The 19,069-nt window shown below is 47.1% G+C and overlaps 1 protein-coding gene across 1 annotated transcript in view; it reads left to right on the top strand.

Annotated features, from left to right (window-relative positions):
* Positions 1 to 17,996, top strand: part of slc6a17 (solute carrier family 6 member 17) — a 98,058-nt gene extending 80,062 nt beyond the window's left edge. The window contains exons 7-10 of the mRNA XM_078241924.1: positions 781 to 973; positions 9,187 to 9,346; positions 16,351 to 16,513; positions 17,015 to 17,996. Coding sequence (XP_078098050.1) covers positions 781 to 973; positions 9,187 to 9,346; positions 16,351 to 16,513; positions 17,015 to 17,380 — 882 coding nt within the window. The 3' untranslated portion in view covers positions 17,381 to 17,996. The remainder of the gene's footprint in view (positions 1 to 780; positions 974 to 9,186; positions 9,347 to 16,350; positions 16,514 to 17,014) is intronic.
* Positions 17,997 to 19,069: the final 1,073 nt, after the last annotated feature.

Genomic DNA, 19,069 nt, shown 5'->3' on the forward strand with positions numbered 1-19,069 from the left:
CACCGGCCTATAATTACCCGGGTTATCCTTCCTACCCTTCTTAAATAACGGGACCACATTAGCTATCCTCCAATCCTCTGGGACCTCACCTGCGTTATGTAGCGAGATGATGGGTGAAATTTTCCCAAAACAGGCAATCATTCAGCACTTAGAATCTTTTTGAAACTTGAATTTTGGGCGAGTTTAAAAAAGCAATCTTATGGCACCTCGTCCAAAAAAAAGCACCAGGATGTGATTCACACCAGCAGGGGGAGTGGGTGGAGCCTATTCTTGACGGTGAAGCTGGCTGCTGAGTCCTCGGGGCGCCATTGTGCAGGTGCCCTGATCTCCGAGTGTGCTAGAGATCTCCTGTCACTATGACCACCACCACCATCACCACCCCCCCCCACCCCCCCCCCCCCCCCCCCCCCGCCCCCGCCGCCCACCCCAGATATCTGTACCTGCCAGCGATCGCTCCCTGTGCCAGGCTCCCTCCCTATACCTCTGAGTGGAAATACTTTGCCTCAGCTCCATTTTAACTGGGTGAACCTTTTTAAACAGTGACCCCCAATTCTAGATACTCCCACAAGAGGAAACATCCTTTCCAAGTCCATCCTGTCAACTCCCCTCACTTTGAGCAGAACCTTGAGTAAAAATCATATTGAAAATGAGCACGATCTGTGTTTGGTCAGAATTGTAAAGATTCTGTTGATGATGCTCTGATATTAATATTGTTGTTTGGTGGCTGCAGTGATGAGGTTTAAATTTCTGCCATTGATTTGGTTTTCTGATTTCTTGCAGTCGGTGCAGGGTACAGGCCTGGCGTTTATCGCTTTCACGGAGGCCATGACTCATTTCCCAGCATCCCCTTTCTGGTCTGTGCTCTTTTTCCTGATGCTGATTAACCTGGGATTGGGCAGCATGATGGGCACCATGGAGGGAATCGTCTCGCCAATCGTCGACACATTTAAAATTCGCAAAGAGTTTCTGACAAGTAAGAGCCGAGCACAAACCCCCCGTGCATTCCGGGGCGTCGCCAGTTATGTGTTGGAGCAAACAAGATTTCTCTAGAGTTTTGACCTATTTAATTTACCTTTGATGTACATTTCTGTAAACATTTATGCGTGTAACATTGAGATGGCCAGTGTTGTCATGCAGTATCAATATCATAGAATTCGACAGTGCAGAAGGAGGCTATTTGGTCCATCAAGCCAGAACCCACGACAATCCCACCCAGGCCCTATTCCCGTAACCTTATGTATTTATCCCGCTAATCCCCTTGATACTAAGGGGCAATTTTGCACGGTCAATCAACCTAACCTACACGTCTTTGGACTGTGGGAGGAAACTGGAGCACCCGGAGGAAACACACGCAGACACGGAGACAACATGCAAACTCCACACAGACCTGAGGCCAGAAGACCTGAGGCCAGAATCAAACCCGGGTCCCTGGCGCTGTGAGGCAGCAGTGCTAACCACTGTGCCACTGTGCCGCCCCACGTGGAGTGAATTGAATTGGCTGGAGACTGGCATCTGCGACGCTAGGAACCACTGGAGGAGGCCGAGATGGATCATCCAGTCGGCACTTCTGGCTGAAAATGGCCACTCGTAAGACCTTAAGACATAGGAGCAGAATTGGCCACTCGGCCCATCGAGTCTGCTCCGCCATTCAATCATGGCTGATATTTTTATCATCCCCATTCTCCTGCTTTTTCCCCATAATCTCTGATCCCCTTATTAACCAAGAATCTATCTATCTAAGTCTTAAAGACACTCAATGACTTGGCCTCCACAGTCTTCTGCAGCAAAGAGTTCCACAGAGTCACCACTCTCTGGCTGAAGAAATTCCTCCTCATCTCTGTTTTAAAGGATTATCCCTTTAGCCTGAGGTTGTGCCCTCTGGTTCTAGTTTTTCCTACTAGAGGAAACATCCTCTCCATGTCCACTCTATCCAGGCCTCGCAGTATCCTGTAAGTTTCAATAAGATCCCCCCTCATCCTTTTAAACTCCACGAGTACAGACCCAGAGTCCTCAACCGTTCCTCATATGAAAAGCTCTTCGTTCCAGGTATCATTCTTGTGAACCTCCTCTGGACCCTTTCCAAGGCCAGCACATCCTTCCTTAGATATGGGGCCCAAAACTGCTCACAATACTCCAAATGGGGTCTGACCAGAGCCTTATACGGCCTCAGAAGTCCATCCCTGCAGAAGTACATGTTTCAACCTTATCTTTTGCACAGATACTCTGGAATGCCATGTCAGTGAGGATGGGATGTGTGTGAAGACTTCTCTTCCAGTTAGTCCAGGAATCGGAACTGAACCCATAATCTTCTGACTCAGTCAGGAGGGCTAACAACTGAACCATGAGTGACACAGAGTGAAGTTCCCTCTGTCCTGTCCAATCAGAACACAAGGGCATCAGAAATAGGAACAGTACTGGAACAATGATGGTGAACGATCAGCCATGATCGCGATGAATGGCGGAGCAGGCTTGAAGGGTCAAATGGCCTCCTCCTGCTCCTATCTTCTATGTTTCTATGTAATATGAGACCACTTGGCCCATCGAACCTGCTCCAACATTCAATATGACCATAGCTGACTCTGGGCTTCAATTCCCACCCACTCCCCATACCCCATGGTTCACTGTGGGGCCAAGAGTCTGCCTATCCCAGCATTAAATTTATTCAATGATGGAGAATCTGTAACCTTCTGGGTCAAGAATTCCAAAGATTCGCAACACAAGTGAAGTAATTTCTCCTTATCTCAGCCCTAAATGATCGGCTCCTTATCCTGAGAGGAGTTTTTTGAAGAGGTGACAAAGATAATTGACGAGGGAAGGGCTGTGGATATAGTTTATATGGACTTTAGTAAGGTATTTGACAAGGCCCCACATGGCAGTCTGGTATAAAAACTAAAATCACATGGGATTCGGGGTGCGCTGGCTGGATGGACACAGAACTGGCTTGGTTATAGAAGACAGAGAGTAGCGGTGGAAGGGTGTAGCTAGTGGTGTTCCGCAGGGATCAGTGCTGGGAGCTTTGTTGTTTGTAGTATATATAAATGATCTGGAGGAAAATGTGGGTGGTCTGATTAGTAAGTTTGTGGATGACATGAAGATTGACGGAGTTGCTGATAGTGCCGGGGATTGTCAGAGGATACAACAGGATATAGATAGATTGGAGACTTGGGCACAGAAATGGCAGATGGAGTTTAATCATAGCAGCAAAGAATCCCTACAGTGCAGAAGGAGGCCATTCGGCCCATCAAGTCTGCACCGCCAACATTCCCACCCAGGCCCGATTCCCGTATCCCCATATATTTACTCTGCTAATCCCCTGACGCTAAGGGGAATTTACCATGGCCAATCATCCTAACCCGAGCATCTTTGGACTGTGGGAGGAAACCGGAGGAAACATACACAGATATGGGGAGAACGTGCAAACTCCACACAGACAGTCATCCGAGGTCAGAATTGAACCCGGGTCCCTGGCACTGTGAGGCAGCAGTGCTAACCACTGTGCCACCGTGCCGCCCCGGGTCCCTGGCGCTGTGGGGCAGCAGTGCTAACCACTGTGCCACCGTGCTAATCCAGACAAATGCGAGGTGATGTATTTTGGAGGATCAAATTTAGGTGAGAACTATGCTGTAATTGGCAGAAATTTTAGGAACATTAACATACAGAGGGATCTGGGCGTGCAGGTCCACAGTTCCCTAAAAGTGGCAACACAGGTGGCCAAGGTGATTAAGAAAGCATATGTCATGCTTGCCTTCATCAGCCAGGGCATTGAGTTGGGAAATCATGTTGCAGCTATATAAAACCTTGTGTTAGGCTGCATTTGGAATATTGCGTGCAGTTCTGGTCTCCACACTACCAGAAGGACATGGGAGCTTTAGAGAGAGTGCAAAGAAGCTTCACCAGGATGTTGCCTGGTCTCGAGGGTGTCGGCTGTGAGGAGAGGTTAAATAAACTAGGATTGTTTTCACTGGAAAGACGGAGGCTGAGGGGAGACCTGATCTACAAAATTATGAGAGGCACAGACAGGGTGGATAGTCAGAGGCTTTTTCCCAGGGTGGAAGTGTCAATTACACGGGGGGGCACAGGTTCAGGACGAGAGGGAGAAAGTTGAAATGTGCGGGGGAAGTTTTTCACGCAGAGAGTGGTGGGTGCCTGGAACGCCTGCCAGAGGAGGTGGTGGAAACAGGCACATTAGCAACATTTAAGAGGCATCTGGATGGGTCCATGAATAGGGAGGGAATAGAGGGATATGGACCGAGTAAGGGCAGAAGGGTTTTTTAAAAATTTTGTTAAGGCATCATGATTGGCACAAGCTTGGAGGACTGAAGAGTTTGTTCCTGTGCTGTACTGTTCTTTGTTCTTTGAGGACACAGGTTCTAGATTCCCTGGCCAGTGGCAATAACTTTCACGATCGAAAATAAAAGCAAAATACTGTGGAATCTAGAATCCTGAAATAAATACAGAAATACTGGAAAAACTCAGCAGGTCTGGAAGCATCAGTAGAGAGGGAAACATGGGCTGAATTTTCCAGCCCTGGTGTGACAGATCTTATTGTGACGGATCAGGCAAATTAACCTGGACTGGAAGATCCCACTGGCAGGAAGGTCTGGAAAATCTCACCCAGAGTTAACATTTTGTAACAGTGCTGCCCTTTATTCCACTATTAACACCTGCTTTAGTCTTTAGTACTATCATTGACACTCTCTTTGTCTTGTGTCCATGACATATCTGTCATTTAATCTCTCCTGACCTCCAACCCAGTCCTGACCTTTTGTTTTGCTCCACCTGCCCCCCGCCCCCCCCCCCCTTTTTTTAAACAGCATTAAATCATCACATTTCTAATTCTCTCCATTTCCAATCAAGAGTCATGTTAGACTTGAAACATTACCTCTGTTTCTCTCAGTGTAGACTCAGCAGGTCTGGCAGTTTCTGTGGAGAGAGCAACAAGTTAATGTTTTGAGTCCAATGTGAAGCCTCTTTGGAACCTGAGCTCCAGACCTCCAATACCCACAGCATTTATCTCTTATTCCCTTCAGAATCTTGTCTTTTTTAAATTCACTCATGGGACATGGGTGTCGCTGGCTGCTCAGCATTTATTGCCCATCCCTAGTTGCCCTTGGGAAGGTGGTGATGAGCTGCCTTCTTGAACAGCTGCAGTCCATGTGCTGTGGGTTGACCCACAATGCCATTAGGGAGGGAATTCCAGGATTTTGATCCAGCGACTGTGACCCAATGAGGTCACCTCTCGTTGTTCTAAGCTTCAGAGAAGATAGGACATCAAACACTCCCAGGGCAGGTACAGCATGGGGCTTGTACCTGCCCTGGTACACATGAGCAGCCTGGGAATGGAGGGATACAAACGATTGGTCTAGTTGGACCAAGGAGCGGCACAGGCTTGGAGGGCCGAAGGGCCTGTTTCCTGTGCTGTACTGTTCTTTGTTCTTTGTTCTTGTACTTTGTGTGGAGGATAAATAGGGATGCGCAATAAATGCTGGCCTAGCCAGTACGTCCACATCCCGTGAGAGAATAATGATGGAATCATTTGAATCGCATCAATTGGATTACCTCCACATCATACTTTAGTTCTGTTCAGGATGTTTAAAGTTTATTTATTAGTCACAAGTAGGCTTACATTAACACTGCAATGAAGTTACTGTGAAAATCCCCTAGTCGCCACACTCTGGCGCCTGTTCGGGTACACTGAGGGCGAATTTAGCATGGCCAATGCACCTAACCTGCACATCTTTGGGACTGGATGGTAAAAGTTTGTAAAGTTGTTATAATTGTCTAAACTAGCCTCACAATGCGCTGTGATGACGATGGATTGTGAGAGGTGCAGTGAGAATGTGAGTGAAACAAAGACTGTCACATCCTGGAACTATCCATGTTGAAAAAGGGTTCTAGAACATAGAACATTACAGCGCAGTACAGGCCCTTCGGCCCTCGATGTTGCGCCGACCAGTGAAACCAATCTAAAGCCCCTCTAATCTACACTATTCCAATATCATCCATATGTTTATCCAATGACCATTTAAATGCCCTTAATGTTGGCGAGTCCACTACTGCTGCAGGCAGGGCATTCCACCCCCTTACTACTCTCTGAGTAAAGAACCTACCTCTGACATCTGTCCTATATCTATCACCCCTCAATTTAAAGCTATGTCCCCTCGTGCTAGCCATCACCATCCGAGGAAAAAGGCTCTCACTGTCCACCCTATCTAATCCTCTGATCATCTTGTATGCCGCTAGTAAGTCACCTCTTAATCTTCTTCTCTCTAACGAAAACAGCCTCAAGTCCCTCTGCCTTTCCTCATAAGACCTTCCCACCATACCAGGCAACATCCTGGTAAATCTCCTCTGCACTCTTTCCAATGCTTCCACATCCTTCCTATAATGCGGCGACCAGAACTGTATGCATACTCCAAGTGCGGCCGCACCAGAGTTTTGTACAGCTGCAACATGACCTCATGGCTCCGAAACTCAATCCCTCTACCAATAAAAGCTAACACACCGTACGCCTTCTTAACAACCCTATCAACCTGGGTGCCAACTTTCAGGATCTATGCACATGGACACCGAGATCTCTCTGTTCATCCACACTACCAAGTATCTTACCATTAGCCCAGTACTCTGTACTCCTGTTACTAAATGCAAAGTGAATCACCTCACACTTTTCCGCATTAAACTCCATTTGCCACCTCTCAGCCCAGCTCTGCAGCTTATCAGTGTCCCTCTGTAACTTGCAACAACCTTCCACACTGTCCACAACTCCACCGACTTTAGTGTCATCCGCAAATTTACTAACCCATCCTTCTACGCCCTCATCCAGGTCATTTATAAAAATGACAAACAGCAGTGGCCCCAAAACAGATCCTTGCAGTACACCACTAGTAACTGAACTCCAGGATGAACATTTCCCATCAACCACCACCCTCTGTCTTCTTACAGCTAGCCAATTCCTGATCCAAACCGCTAAATCACCCTCAATCCCATGCGTCCATATTTTCTGCAATAGCTTACCGTGGGGAACCTTATCAAACGCTTTACTGAAATCCATATACACCACATCAACTGCTTTACCCTTTACCCACCTCTTTGGTCACCTTCTCAAAGAACTCAATAAGGTTTGTGAGGCACGACCTACCCTTCACAAAACCGTGTTGACTATCCCTAATCAAATTATTCCTTTCTAGATTATTATAAATCCTATCTCTTATAATCCTTTCCAAAACTTTGCTCCCCAACAGAAGTAAGGCTCACTGGTCTATAATTACCAGGGTTAGAATAGAATAGAATAGAATAGAACAGTACAGCACAGAACAGGCCCTTCGGCCTACGATGTTGTGCCGAGCTTTATCTGAAACCAAGATCAAGCTATCCCACTCCCTATCATCCTGGTGTGCTCCATGTGCCTATCCAATAACGGCTTAAATGTTCCTAAAGTGTCTGACTCCACTATCACTGCAGGCAGTCCATTCCACACCCCAACCACTCTCTGCGTAAAGAACCTACCTCTGATATCCTTCCTATATCTCCCACCACGAACCCTATAGTTATGCCCCCTTGTAATAGCTCCATCCACCCGAGGAAATAGTCTTTGAACGTTCACTCTATCTATCCCCTTCATCATTTTATAAACCTCTATTAAGTCTCCCCTTATTCTGTGGGAACATTCTTCCCACATCTCGCATGTCCAATCCCATCAGGATTTTATGTTTCTATGAGATCCCCTCTCATTCTTCTAAATTCCAGTGAATACAAGCCCAGTCGATCCAGTCTCTCTCCATATGTCAGTCCTGCCATTCCAGGAATCAGTCTGGTGAACCCTCGCTGGACTCCCTCAATAGCAAGAATGTCCTTCTTCAGACTAGGTGACCAAAACTGCACACAATACTCAAGGTGTGGCCTCACCAAGACCCCAAATAACTGCAGCAAGACATCCCTACTCCTGTACTTAAATCCTATGTCCCCTCGAGACTGACTCTTCAACTAAGGGGAACAGCCTCCTCCGCTCCAGAGAGAACAGCCCTAGCTCCCTCAACCTTTCCTCATACGACCTACCCTCCAAACCAGGCAGCATCCTGGTAAATCTACTCTGCACTCTTTCCAGCGCTTCCACATCCTTCTTATAGTGAGGTGACCAGAACTGCACACAATATTCGAAATGTGGTCTCACCAAGGTCCTGTACAGTTGCAGCATAACCCCACGGCTCTTAAACTCCAACCCCCTGTTAATAAAAGCTAACACACTATAGGCCTTCTTCACAGCTCTATCCACTTGAGTGGCAACCTTTAGAGATCTGTGGATATGGATTGTCTCTACTCCCCTTCTTGAACAAGGGGACAACATTTGCTATCCTCCAGTCTTCTGGCACTATTCCTGTAGACAATGACGACATAAAGATCAAAGCCAAAGGCTCTGCAATCTCCTCCCTCGCCTCCCAGAGAATCGTAGGATAAATCCCATCCGCCCCAGGGGACTTATCTATTTTCACACTTTCCAGAATTGCTAACACCTCCTCCTTATGAACCTCAATCCCGTCTAGTCTAATAGCCTGTATCTCAGTATTCTCCTCGGCAACATTGTCTTTTTCCTGTGAGAATACTGACGAAAAATATTCATTTAGCGCCTCTCCTATCTCTTCGGACTCCACGCACAACTTCCCACTACTGTCCTTGACTGGCCCTAATCTTACCCTAGTCATTCTTTTATTCCTGACATACCTGTGGAAAGCTTTAGGGTTTTCCTTGATCCTTCCTGCCAAAGACTTCTCATGTCCCCTCCTGGCTCTTCTTAGCTCTCTCTTTAGGTCCTTCCTGGCTAACTTGTAACTCTCAAGCGCCCTAACTGAGCCTTCACGTCTCATCTTTCCATAAGTCTTCTTCTTCCTCTTCACAAGAGATTCAACTTCTTTAGTAAACCACGGTTCCCTCGCTCGACCACTTCCTCCCTGCCTGACAGGTACATACTTATCAAGGACACGCAGTAGCTGTTCCTTGAACAAGCTCCACATTTCAATTGTGCCCATCCCCTGCAGTTTCCTTCCCCAACCTATGCATCCTCAATCTCGCCCAATCGCATCATAATTTCCTTTCCCCAGCTATAACTCTTGCTATATTCTGGTGAATGTTTCTGATTGGCTTTAGTTTCCATGCTCTGATGCCTCTGATTCATTTCCTCTCTTCCCACAGTTGGCTGCACAATTATCGCTTTCTCCGTCGGACTCATTTTCGTCCAACGATCCGGAAACTACTTTGTCACAATGTTCGATGACTATTCTGCCACATTGCCCCTCACAGTTGTGGTCATTTTGGAAAACATCTCCGTTTCGTGGGTTTATGGGACAAAAAAGTAAGTTTCTTCTGACCCTTGACCCTGGATGTGTTGTGTACAGATGAACAAAGACAGATCCCAGGATGTCCATCTGATTAATGCCATCATCCACATTTAACCCATTACTCTGTCTACCCTGGTCTTTCCACACGGTACAACCCTCATCTCAATTCCCTTAATTCCAAGGAACATAGGAACAGGAAGAGGCCTTTTAGCCACTTGAGCCTTTTCTGCCATTTCATGAGATTATGGCTCATCCTTGACCAAAGCAGAATACAGGGAGCTCGGACGAAAGTTAAGAAATTGGACCTCAAAAGTAGTGATCTCAGGATTACTACCGGTGCCATGTGCTAGTGAGAGTAGGAATGACAGGATTTATCAGATAAATATGTGGTTGAAGAGAAGGTGTCAGGGGAGGGTTTCAGATTCCTGGGGCTTTGGGACCAGTTCTGGGGAAGGTGGGACCTGTACAAATTGGACGGGTTACCCTTGGGCAGGACTGGGACTGATGTCCTAGGAGGACTGTTCGCTAGAGCGGTTGGGGAGGGTTTAAACTAACATGCCAGGGGGATGGGAACCAATGTGAGGAATCAGAAGGAGGGAGCAAGGACAAAACAAAAGGTAGAAAAGGGAATAATAAACTTTAAAAGCAGGGAAGTCATGTTGGAGTTGTATAGAACTTTGGTGAGGCCACAGCTGGAGTACTGTATGCAGTTCTGGTCACCACATTATAGGAAGGATGTGATTACACTGGAGGGGGTGCAGAGGAGATTCACCAGGATGCTGCCTGGGATGGAGCATTTAAGTTATGAAGAGAGGTTGCGTAGGCTTGGGTTGTTTTCGCTGGAGCAGAGAAGACTGAGAGGCGACCTAATAGAGGTATACAAGATTATGAGAGTCATGGACAGAGTGGATAAGGAGCAGCTGTTCCCCTTAGTTGAAGAGTCAGTCTCGAGGGGACATAGGATTTAAGTACAGGAGTAGGGATGTCTTGCTGCAGTTATTTGGGGTCTTGGTGAGGCCACACCTTGAGTATTGTGTGCAGTTTTGGTCACCTAGTCTGAAGAAGGACATTCTTGCTATTGAGGGAGTCCAGCGAGGGTTCACCAGACTGATTCCTGGAATGGCAGGACTGACATATGGAGAGAGACTGGATCGACTGGGCTTGTATTCACTGGAATTTAGAAGAATGAGAGGGGATCTCATAGAAACATAAAATCCTGATGGGATTGGACAAGCGAGATGTGGGAAGAATGTTCCCAATGTTGCAAAAGTGCAGAACTAGGGGTCACAGTCTAAGAATAAGGGGTAAGCCATTCAGGACTGAGATGAGGAAGAACTTCTTCACTCGGAGTTGTGAACCTGTGGAATTCTCTACCACAGAAAGCTGTTGGGGCCAGTTCATCAGATATGTTCAAGAGGGAGCTGGACGTGGCCCTTGTGGCTAAAAGGATCAAGGGGTATGCAGAGGAGGGGTATGCTCACCTGGGGTGCCACGGTGGCACAGTGGTTAGCACTGCTGCCTCACAGTGCCAGGGATCTGGGTTCGATTCCTGGCTTGGGTCACTGTCTGTGTGGAGTTTGCACATTCTCCTTGTGTCTCCATGGGTTTCTTCCAGGTGCTCTGGTTTGCTCCCACAGTCCGAAAGACGTGCTGGTTAGGTGCATTGACCCAAACAGGTGCCGGAGTGTGGCGACAAAGGGATTTTCACAGTAACTTCATTGCAGTGTTAATGTAAGCCTATTTGTGACACGAATACATAAACTTCAACTTTAGAAAATGGGAGTGGGATACTGTCAGTGTGTGATCAGCCATGATCATACTGAATGGTAGTGTAGGCTCGAAGGGCCGAATGGCCTCTGCTGCAAGTATTTTTTATGTTTTCTATAGGTTCAAGGTGAGGGGCGGGAGGTTTAGGGGGATGTGAGGAAAAACCATTTTACCCAGAGGGTGGAGACGGTCTGGAATACACTGCCTGGGAGGGTGATGGAGGCGAGTTGCCTCACATCCTTTAAAAAGATGAGCACTTGGCACATCATAACATTCAGGGCAATGGGCCAAGTGTTGGTCATAGAGTCACAGAGGTTTACAGCTTGGAAACAGGCCCTTTGGCCCAATTTGTCCATGCCGCCCTTATTTTTTAAACCCCTAAGCTCATCCCAACTTCCCGCTTTTTCATAGAAATTCATAGAAACCCTACAGTGCAGAAGGAGGCCATTCGGCCCATCGAGTCTGCACCGACCACAATCCCACCCAGGCCCTACCCCCACATATTTACCCGCTAATCCCTCTAGCCTACACATCCCAGGACTCTAAGGGGCAATTTTTTTTAACCTGGCCAATCAACCTAACCCGCACATCTTTGGACTGTGGGAGGAAACCGGAGCACCCGGAGGAAACCCACGCAGACACGAGGAGAATGTGCAAACTCCACACAGACAGTGACCCGAGCCGGGAATCGAACCCGGGACCCTGGAGCTGTGAAGCAGCAGTGCTAACCACTGTGCTACCGTGCCGCCCATTGGCCCATATCCCTCGATACCCATCGTACACATGTAACTATCTAAATGCTTTTTAAAAGACAAAATTGTACCCGCCTCTACGACTACCTCTGGCAGCTTGTTCCAGACACTCACCACCCTCTGTGTGAAAAAATTGCCCCTCTGGACACTTTTGTATCTCTCCCCTCTCACCTTAAACCTATGCCCTCTAGATTTAGACTCCCCTACCTTTGGGAAAAGATATTGACTATCTGCCTTGTCTATGCCCCTCATTATTTTATAGACCTCCATAAGGTCACCCCTCAGCCTCCTGCACTCCAGAGAAAAAAGTCCCAGTCTATTCAGCCTCTCCTTATAACTCAATCCATCAAGTCCCGGGAGCATCCTAGTAAATCTTTTCTGCACTCTTTCTAGTTTAATAATATCCTTTCGATAATAGGGTGACCAGAATTGCACACAGTATTCCAAGTGTGGCCTTACCAATGTCTTGTACAACTTCAACAAGACGTCCCAACTCCTGTATTCAAGGTTCTGACCGATGAAACCAAGCATGCCAAATGCCTTCTTCACCACTCTGTCCACCTGTGACTCCACTTTCAAGGAGCTATGAACATGTACCCCTAGATCTCTTTGTTCTGTAACTCTCCCCAATGCCCTACCATTAACTGAGTAAGTCCTGCCCTGGTTCAATCTACCAAAATGCATCACCTCGCATTTGTCTAAATTAAACTCCATCTGCCATTCGTCAGCCCACTGGCCCAATTGATCAAGATCCCATTGCAATTGGAGATAACATTTTTCACTGTCCACTATGCCACCAATCTTGGTGTGGTCTGCAAACTTACTAACAATGCCCCCTATATTCTCATCCAAATCATTAATATAAATGACAAATAATAGTGGGCCCAGCACTGATCCCTGAGGCACACCGCTGGTCACAGGCCTCCAGTTTGAAAAACAACTCTCTGTAACCACCCTCTGGCTTCTGTCAAGAAGCCAATTTTGTATCCATTTAGATACCTCACCCTGGATCCCGTAAGATTTAACTTTATGCAACAACCTACCATGCGCTACCTTGTCAAAGGCCTTGCTAAAGTCCATGTAGACAACATCAACTGCACTGCCCTCATCTACCTTCTTGGTTACCCCTTCAAAAAACTCAATTAAATTTGTGAGACATGATTTTCCACTCACAAAGCCATGCTGACTGTCCCTAATCAGTCCTTGCATCTCTAAATGCCTGTAGATCCTGTCTCTCAAAATACCTTCCAACAATTTACCCACCACAGATGTGAGGCTCACTGGCCTGTAGTTCCCAGGCTTTTCCTGCAGCCCTTTTTAAACAAAGGCACAACATTTGCCACTCTCCAATCTTCAGGCACCTCACCTGTGACTATCGATGATTCAAATATCTCAGCTAAGAGACCCGCAATTTCCTCCCTAACCTCCCACAACGTCCTGGGATATACCTCATCAGGTCCCGGGGATTTATCTACCTTGATGCGATTTAAGACTTCCAGCACCTCCTTCTCTGTAATATGTACACTCCTCAAGACATCACTATTTATTTCCCCAAGTTCCCTAACATCCATGCTTTTCTCAACAGTAAATACTGATGAGAAATATTCATTTAGGATCTCACCCATCTCCTGTGGATCCGCACATAGATGATTTTGTTGATCCTTAAGAGGCCCGACTCTCTCCCGGGTTACTCTTTTGCTCCTTATGTATTTGTAGAAGCTTTTTGGATTCTCCTTTGCCTTATCTGCCAAAACAATTTTGTGTACCCTTTTTGCCCTCCTGATTTCTCTCTTAACTGTACTCCTACACGCCCTATACCTTTCAAGGGATTCACTTGATCCCAGCTGCCTATGCATGTCATGTGCCTCTTTCTTCTTCTTGACCAGGGCCTCAATATCCCGAGTAATCCAGGGTTCCTGACTTCTGCCAGCCTTGCCCTTCACTTTAAGAGGAATGTGTTTACCCTGAACCCCGGTTAACACACTTTTGAAAGCATGCCACTTACCAGACGTCCCTTTGCCTTCCCACAGGCTCCCCCAATTAACTTTTGAAAGTTCCTGCCTGATACCATCAAAATTGGCCTTGCCCCAATTTAGAATTTTAACTTTTGGGCCAGACCTATCATTCTCCATAGCTATCTTAGAACTAATAGAATTATGATCACTGGTCCCAAAGTGATCCCTCACTATTCTTCTGTCACCTGCCCTTCCTTATTTCCCAAGAGGAGGTCAAGTTTTGCCCCCTCTCGAGTCGGGCCATCCACATACTGAATGGGAAATTCCTCCTGAATACACTCAACAAATTTCTCTCCATCCAACCCTCTAATACTATGGCTGTCCCAATCAATGTTGGGTAAATTAAAATCTCCGACTATTACCACCCTATTTTTCTTGTAGCTATCAATAATCTCCTTACATATTTGCTCCTCAATTTCCCGCTGACTATTTGGGGGCCTATAGTACAACCCTATCAAAGTGATTTCCCCCTTCTTATTTCTCAGTTCCACCCATACGGACTCAATGGCTGAACCCTCGGATATATCCCCTCTCAGTACGGCCGTAATGCTTTCCTTAATCAAAAGTGCAACTCCCCCTCCTCTCTTATCTCCTGTTCTATCTTTCCTATAGCATCTGTATCCTGGAACATTGAGCTGCCAGTCCTGTCCCTCCCTTAGCCATGTTTCCGTAATTGCTATAATATCTCAGTCCCACGTATCCATCAATGCCCTGAGTTCATCTGCCTTGCCCGTCAGGCCTCTTGCATTGAAATAGATGCAGTTTAATCTGGACTTCCCTTGCTCTCTCTCTCTTGCTTTTGCCTGATCTGTCTGGTACTAGGATTAATGACACTGCCTTTACTACTTAATGTGCTCTCTTTAACTTCCGTGCTGTCCTCAAACTTCTCTTCTGTCTCCCTACTGCTTTGGATCCCACCCCCTGCCAAACTAGTTTAAACCCTCCCGAGTGGCTTTAGCAAATCTCCCCGCCAGGATGTTAATCCCCCTCCAGTTCATATGTAACCCATCCCTCTTGAACAGATCAGCCCTTCCCCAGAAAAGATCCCAATGATCCAAAAATCTAAATCCCTGCCCCCTGCACCAGCTCTCAAGCCAGGCATTCATCTGCCTCATCCTCCTATTCCTACTCTCACTAGCACGTGGCACCGGTAGTAGTCCTGAAATTACTACCTTCGAGGTCCTGCACGTTAACCTTCTGCCTAACTCTCTATATTCACATTTCAGGACCTCATCCCTTTTCCTACCTATGTAGTTGGTACCAATATGTACAACGACCTCTGGCTGCTCACCCTCCCCCTTAGGAATGTCCTGCAATCGCTCAGAGACGTCCTTGACCCTGGCACCAGGGAGGCAACACACCATCCTGGAGTCTCGATTGCGGCCACAGAAACGCCTGTCTGTGCCTCTAACTAGTGAGTCCCCTATTACTACTGCTCGCTTGCTCTTTGCCTGACCCTGTCCCACAGCAGGACCAGCTGTGGTGCCACAGGCCTGGCTACTGCTGGTATCTCCCCGACAGGCTCTCCCCCTCAACAGTATCCAAGATGGTATACCTGTTTGAAAGGGGAATAGACACAGGAGACTCCTGCACTACCTGCCTGCCTCTCCTGGCAGTCACCCATCTACCTGTCTGAACCTGTGGTGTGACAACCTCCCTGTAACTAGTGTCTATCACACTCTCTGCCTCCTGTATGCTCCGCAGTGCATCCACCTGCCGCTCCAACCGAACAATGCGGTCTGTGAGGAGCTGCAACTGGACACACTTCCTGCAGACAAAGTTGTCAGGGAGACTAGATTGCTCCCTAATTTCCCACATCTGGCAGGAGGAGCATGCCACTGCCCTAGCTGCCATATTGCCCTTATATAGGTAAAAGAATTTCAACTCACCTCTCCCTTGTTTGTGGTCCTTCTGCTGACTTTTTTTTTGGTTAGAGGAGGAGGTAGGGAGGGAAACACTGAAGTAGTGTTTGGGGTTTAACTGTTCCCTCACAGCAGCTCCTCCACAAACCACCTTCTGGTCACAGTGACTGCACTTATGCAAATGTGACCTGCAACCGCCAATCACCTTCGCTGGTAAGTTAGTTTTATACTCACCGAGATGCTCTGCTCCGCCCTCCGACCGCTCCCTGCAGACTAGGCCGCGGATCCCCGAGGTAGGTTAGTTTTTTACTCACTGGTAAATGGGATTAGGTGGAAGGTCAGGTGTTTCTCGCTTGTCGGCGCAGACTCGAAGGGCTGAAGGGCCTCTTCTGCGCTGTATGATTCTCTGATTCTAACCGTCCACATAACCAGCAGCTTCCCCACTGCAGTTTGCAAACTGCTTGGCTGAATATAACCTTCATTCCAATGTTGGTGCCGTATTTAACCTTGTTGGGGATATGTTGTTAAATTCTAACTGCTCGGTTGATACATGTTGTCAGTGAATAGAGATTGATGCAGCCAGCTGGATATCATGGTGAGATTTATTAATGTTCTCTTGCAGGTTCATGCAGGAGTTGACAGAGATGTTGGGATTCACTCCGTACAGATATTACTATTACACCTGGAAGTACATCTCCCCTCTGGCCATGGTCATCTTGATGATGGCCAGCATTATTCAGATGGGTATCACTCCCCCTGGATATAACGCCTGGATAATGGAGGAGGTAAATGAAGGAGAATTCCTGACAGCAATGTGGGGACACAATGGTTACATTCAGGGACTACAGTGAGAAGTGATTGTTTCCACAGACAGACTGTGGGTGAGAAGGGGCTTGGCTCATATCACACAGATGTTTTGGTGGGAGGGACGTCTGTGGGAGGAGGGGCTGGTCTGTCAGTGAGGGGGAGAGGGACTTGCTTTGAGAGGTTTTATGGGTGGGGCAGCTGAGGGGTGGGGTGGGGCAGCTGAAGGATGGGATGGGGCAGCTGAGGGGTGGGGTGGACGCTCAGGGAGGTGTTGGGAGCTGGGTGGTCAGTGAGTTGCTGGTGGTGTCAGTGGTCAGCACCAAGCTTGTAACGGGGCAGGAGAACCTGCAGGGTCATTTGTTTAGCTTCTGTTTTCGGATGCCACTGAGCTGATGAGGGTTAGTTGGCATTGCCCAGATTCCTGAGATAATCTAATTGCATGTTTACTTGCTAAATGGAATCTCTTTTTCTCTGTGTAGGCGATGGAGAGGTTCCTGATATTCCCTGGCTGGGCCCTTGGAGTGACCGTTAGTCTGATTGTGCTGGGAATCCTCCCCATTCCCATTGTCTTCATCGTCCGTCACTTCCACCTGGTGTCTGATGGGTCCAACACTTTATCCGTTTCATACAAGCGGGGCCGAATGATGAAAGATATGTCCAATTTGGATGATCATGATGAGACCAGGTTCATTCTGAGTAAGGCTCCCAGTGAGACACCTTCACCAATGCCCATCCATCGCTCCTACAATGGACCTGATAGCACCTCCCCTCTGGAAATGACTGCTGCAAACGGACGATATGGTATTGGTTATCTTTCAGCTGGCACCCCGGAATCAGAACTGTAAGGCGGAATCGAAGGGCAGAGTTAGTACCTAATGCAGTTGTAATATACAGTGAAACAATAAGATGTGCAACGATTAATCAGCAATTTTAATTGGAGAAAATAACCTATAACTCGAGCCATGGATTGAAATCAGGTCAATTTGACATTGATCTCCACTGGTTACAGAACTCATGCAAGTTGTGTAAACTAGTTAATGATAGACTTGTCCAATGTTGGACCAGGAGCAGTGCAGGCACTGCAAATACAATGCTACCAATGGGAATCGCTGTCACAATCTGACTATATATCAGCAGACACTCACTATACCGCCCATGTCAACACTGACACACACATGCGTGTAATAGCACAAATGCCACATATACCAGCCTTGTATCAGTGCAGATATTGTATATACCGACATTTTATCTCCACATACACTACATATACTAAACCGGCATCGACACGCAAGTATATTAGCCTTGATTCCAGATAATGCTGAAGGTTCCAGCCCTGCAGCAGCAGATCCGAATCGGTAAAGACAATGCAGACACTGCATAGAAAATACATACCCCGGATCCAATCAGCACAAATATCACGTATGCTGCCCAAATAATCACACACTAGCTACACTAGCCCCAATTTAGCACAAATACTGAATATATTAGGCTGTATCAGCACATACATGCCATATACTACTACATATCAACACAGGCACTACATATAATAGCTGTGTGTCAGTATGGGTGCTGTGTGTACCAGCCATGTATCAGTATGGAAGTTCCATTTACTAGCCGTGTGTCAGTATAAGTGTCACATGTACTAGCCATGTGTCAGTATGGGTGTTGTGTGTACTAGCCATGTGTCAGTACAGATGTTGCATCCATTTGGAACTTGCCTTTGTTTCCGTTACTAATACTGAGGCTGTATTAATGATCTTATTCATTGTCTAGTACTTGGTTTTTTATGGATTTATTACTAACCCTGATATGTGCAAGTGAGTTGTCATCCCTGTATAAATGACACAGGCTGTGAGGTCCCCAGCAAGCACACCACTCAAAGGAGAATAATCCTTACATATCATCAACTTCATCAACTTAGAATCCAGCAAAGACTCTCAACCAAAGCACAAAGGCAGGTAGCGGGCGGGCAGATTGAGTAAGTTGTAACCAGAGCAAGCAGTTGAGGACTTTCAATCGAGTAAAAGCGATAGAAATTGCATTATTCTTGATGATCACTGTTCCCCTGAACCCTGACCTTCATAGAATCCCGACAGTGCGGAACGAGGCCATTCGGCCCATCAAGTCTGCACCAACTCTCTGACAGAGCATTTCACCCAGGCCCTATCCCTGTACCCCATGCAGTTACACCACTAATTCCCCCTAACTTACAATTTATCACGGCCAACTCACCAATCATGCACAGCTTTGGACTGTGGGAGGAAACCGGAGCACCCAGAGGAAACCCAGGCAGACACAGGGTAAACGTACAGACTCCGCACAGACAGTGACCCGAGGCCGGAGTTGAACCCAGGATCCTGGCGCTGCGAGGCAGCAGCGCTAACCACTGTGCCACCAGGTCACCTTTGTTCCCCTTTGATCTCTCATTCCTGCCAGTCCACAGCATCAACCTTGCAAATAACTGAGTCAAGTAATCAGTCCAATGATTCATTGACCTGGTGGGAATAAGAGCTACAATGTAAATATAGACAGTG

Source organism: Mustelus asterias, chromosome 25 (genome assembly GCF_964213995.1).
Source record: "Mustelus asterias chromosome 25, sMusAst1.hap1.1, whole genome shotgun sequence".
NCBI classification, from domain to species: domain Eukaryota; kingdom Metazoa; phylum Chordata; class Chondrichthyes; order Carcharhiniformes; family Triakidae; genus Mustelus; species Mustelus asterias.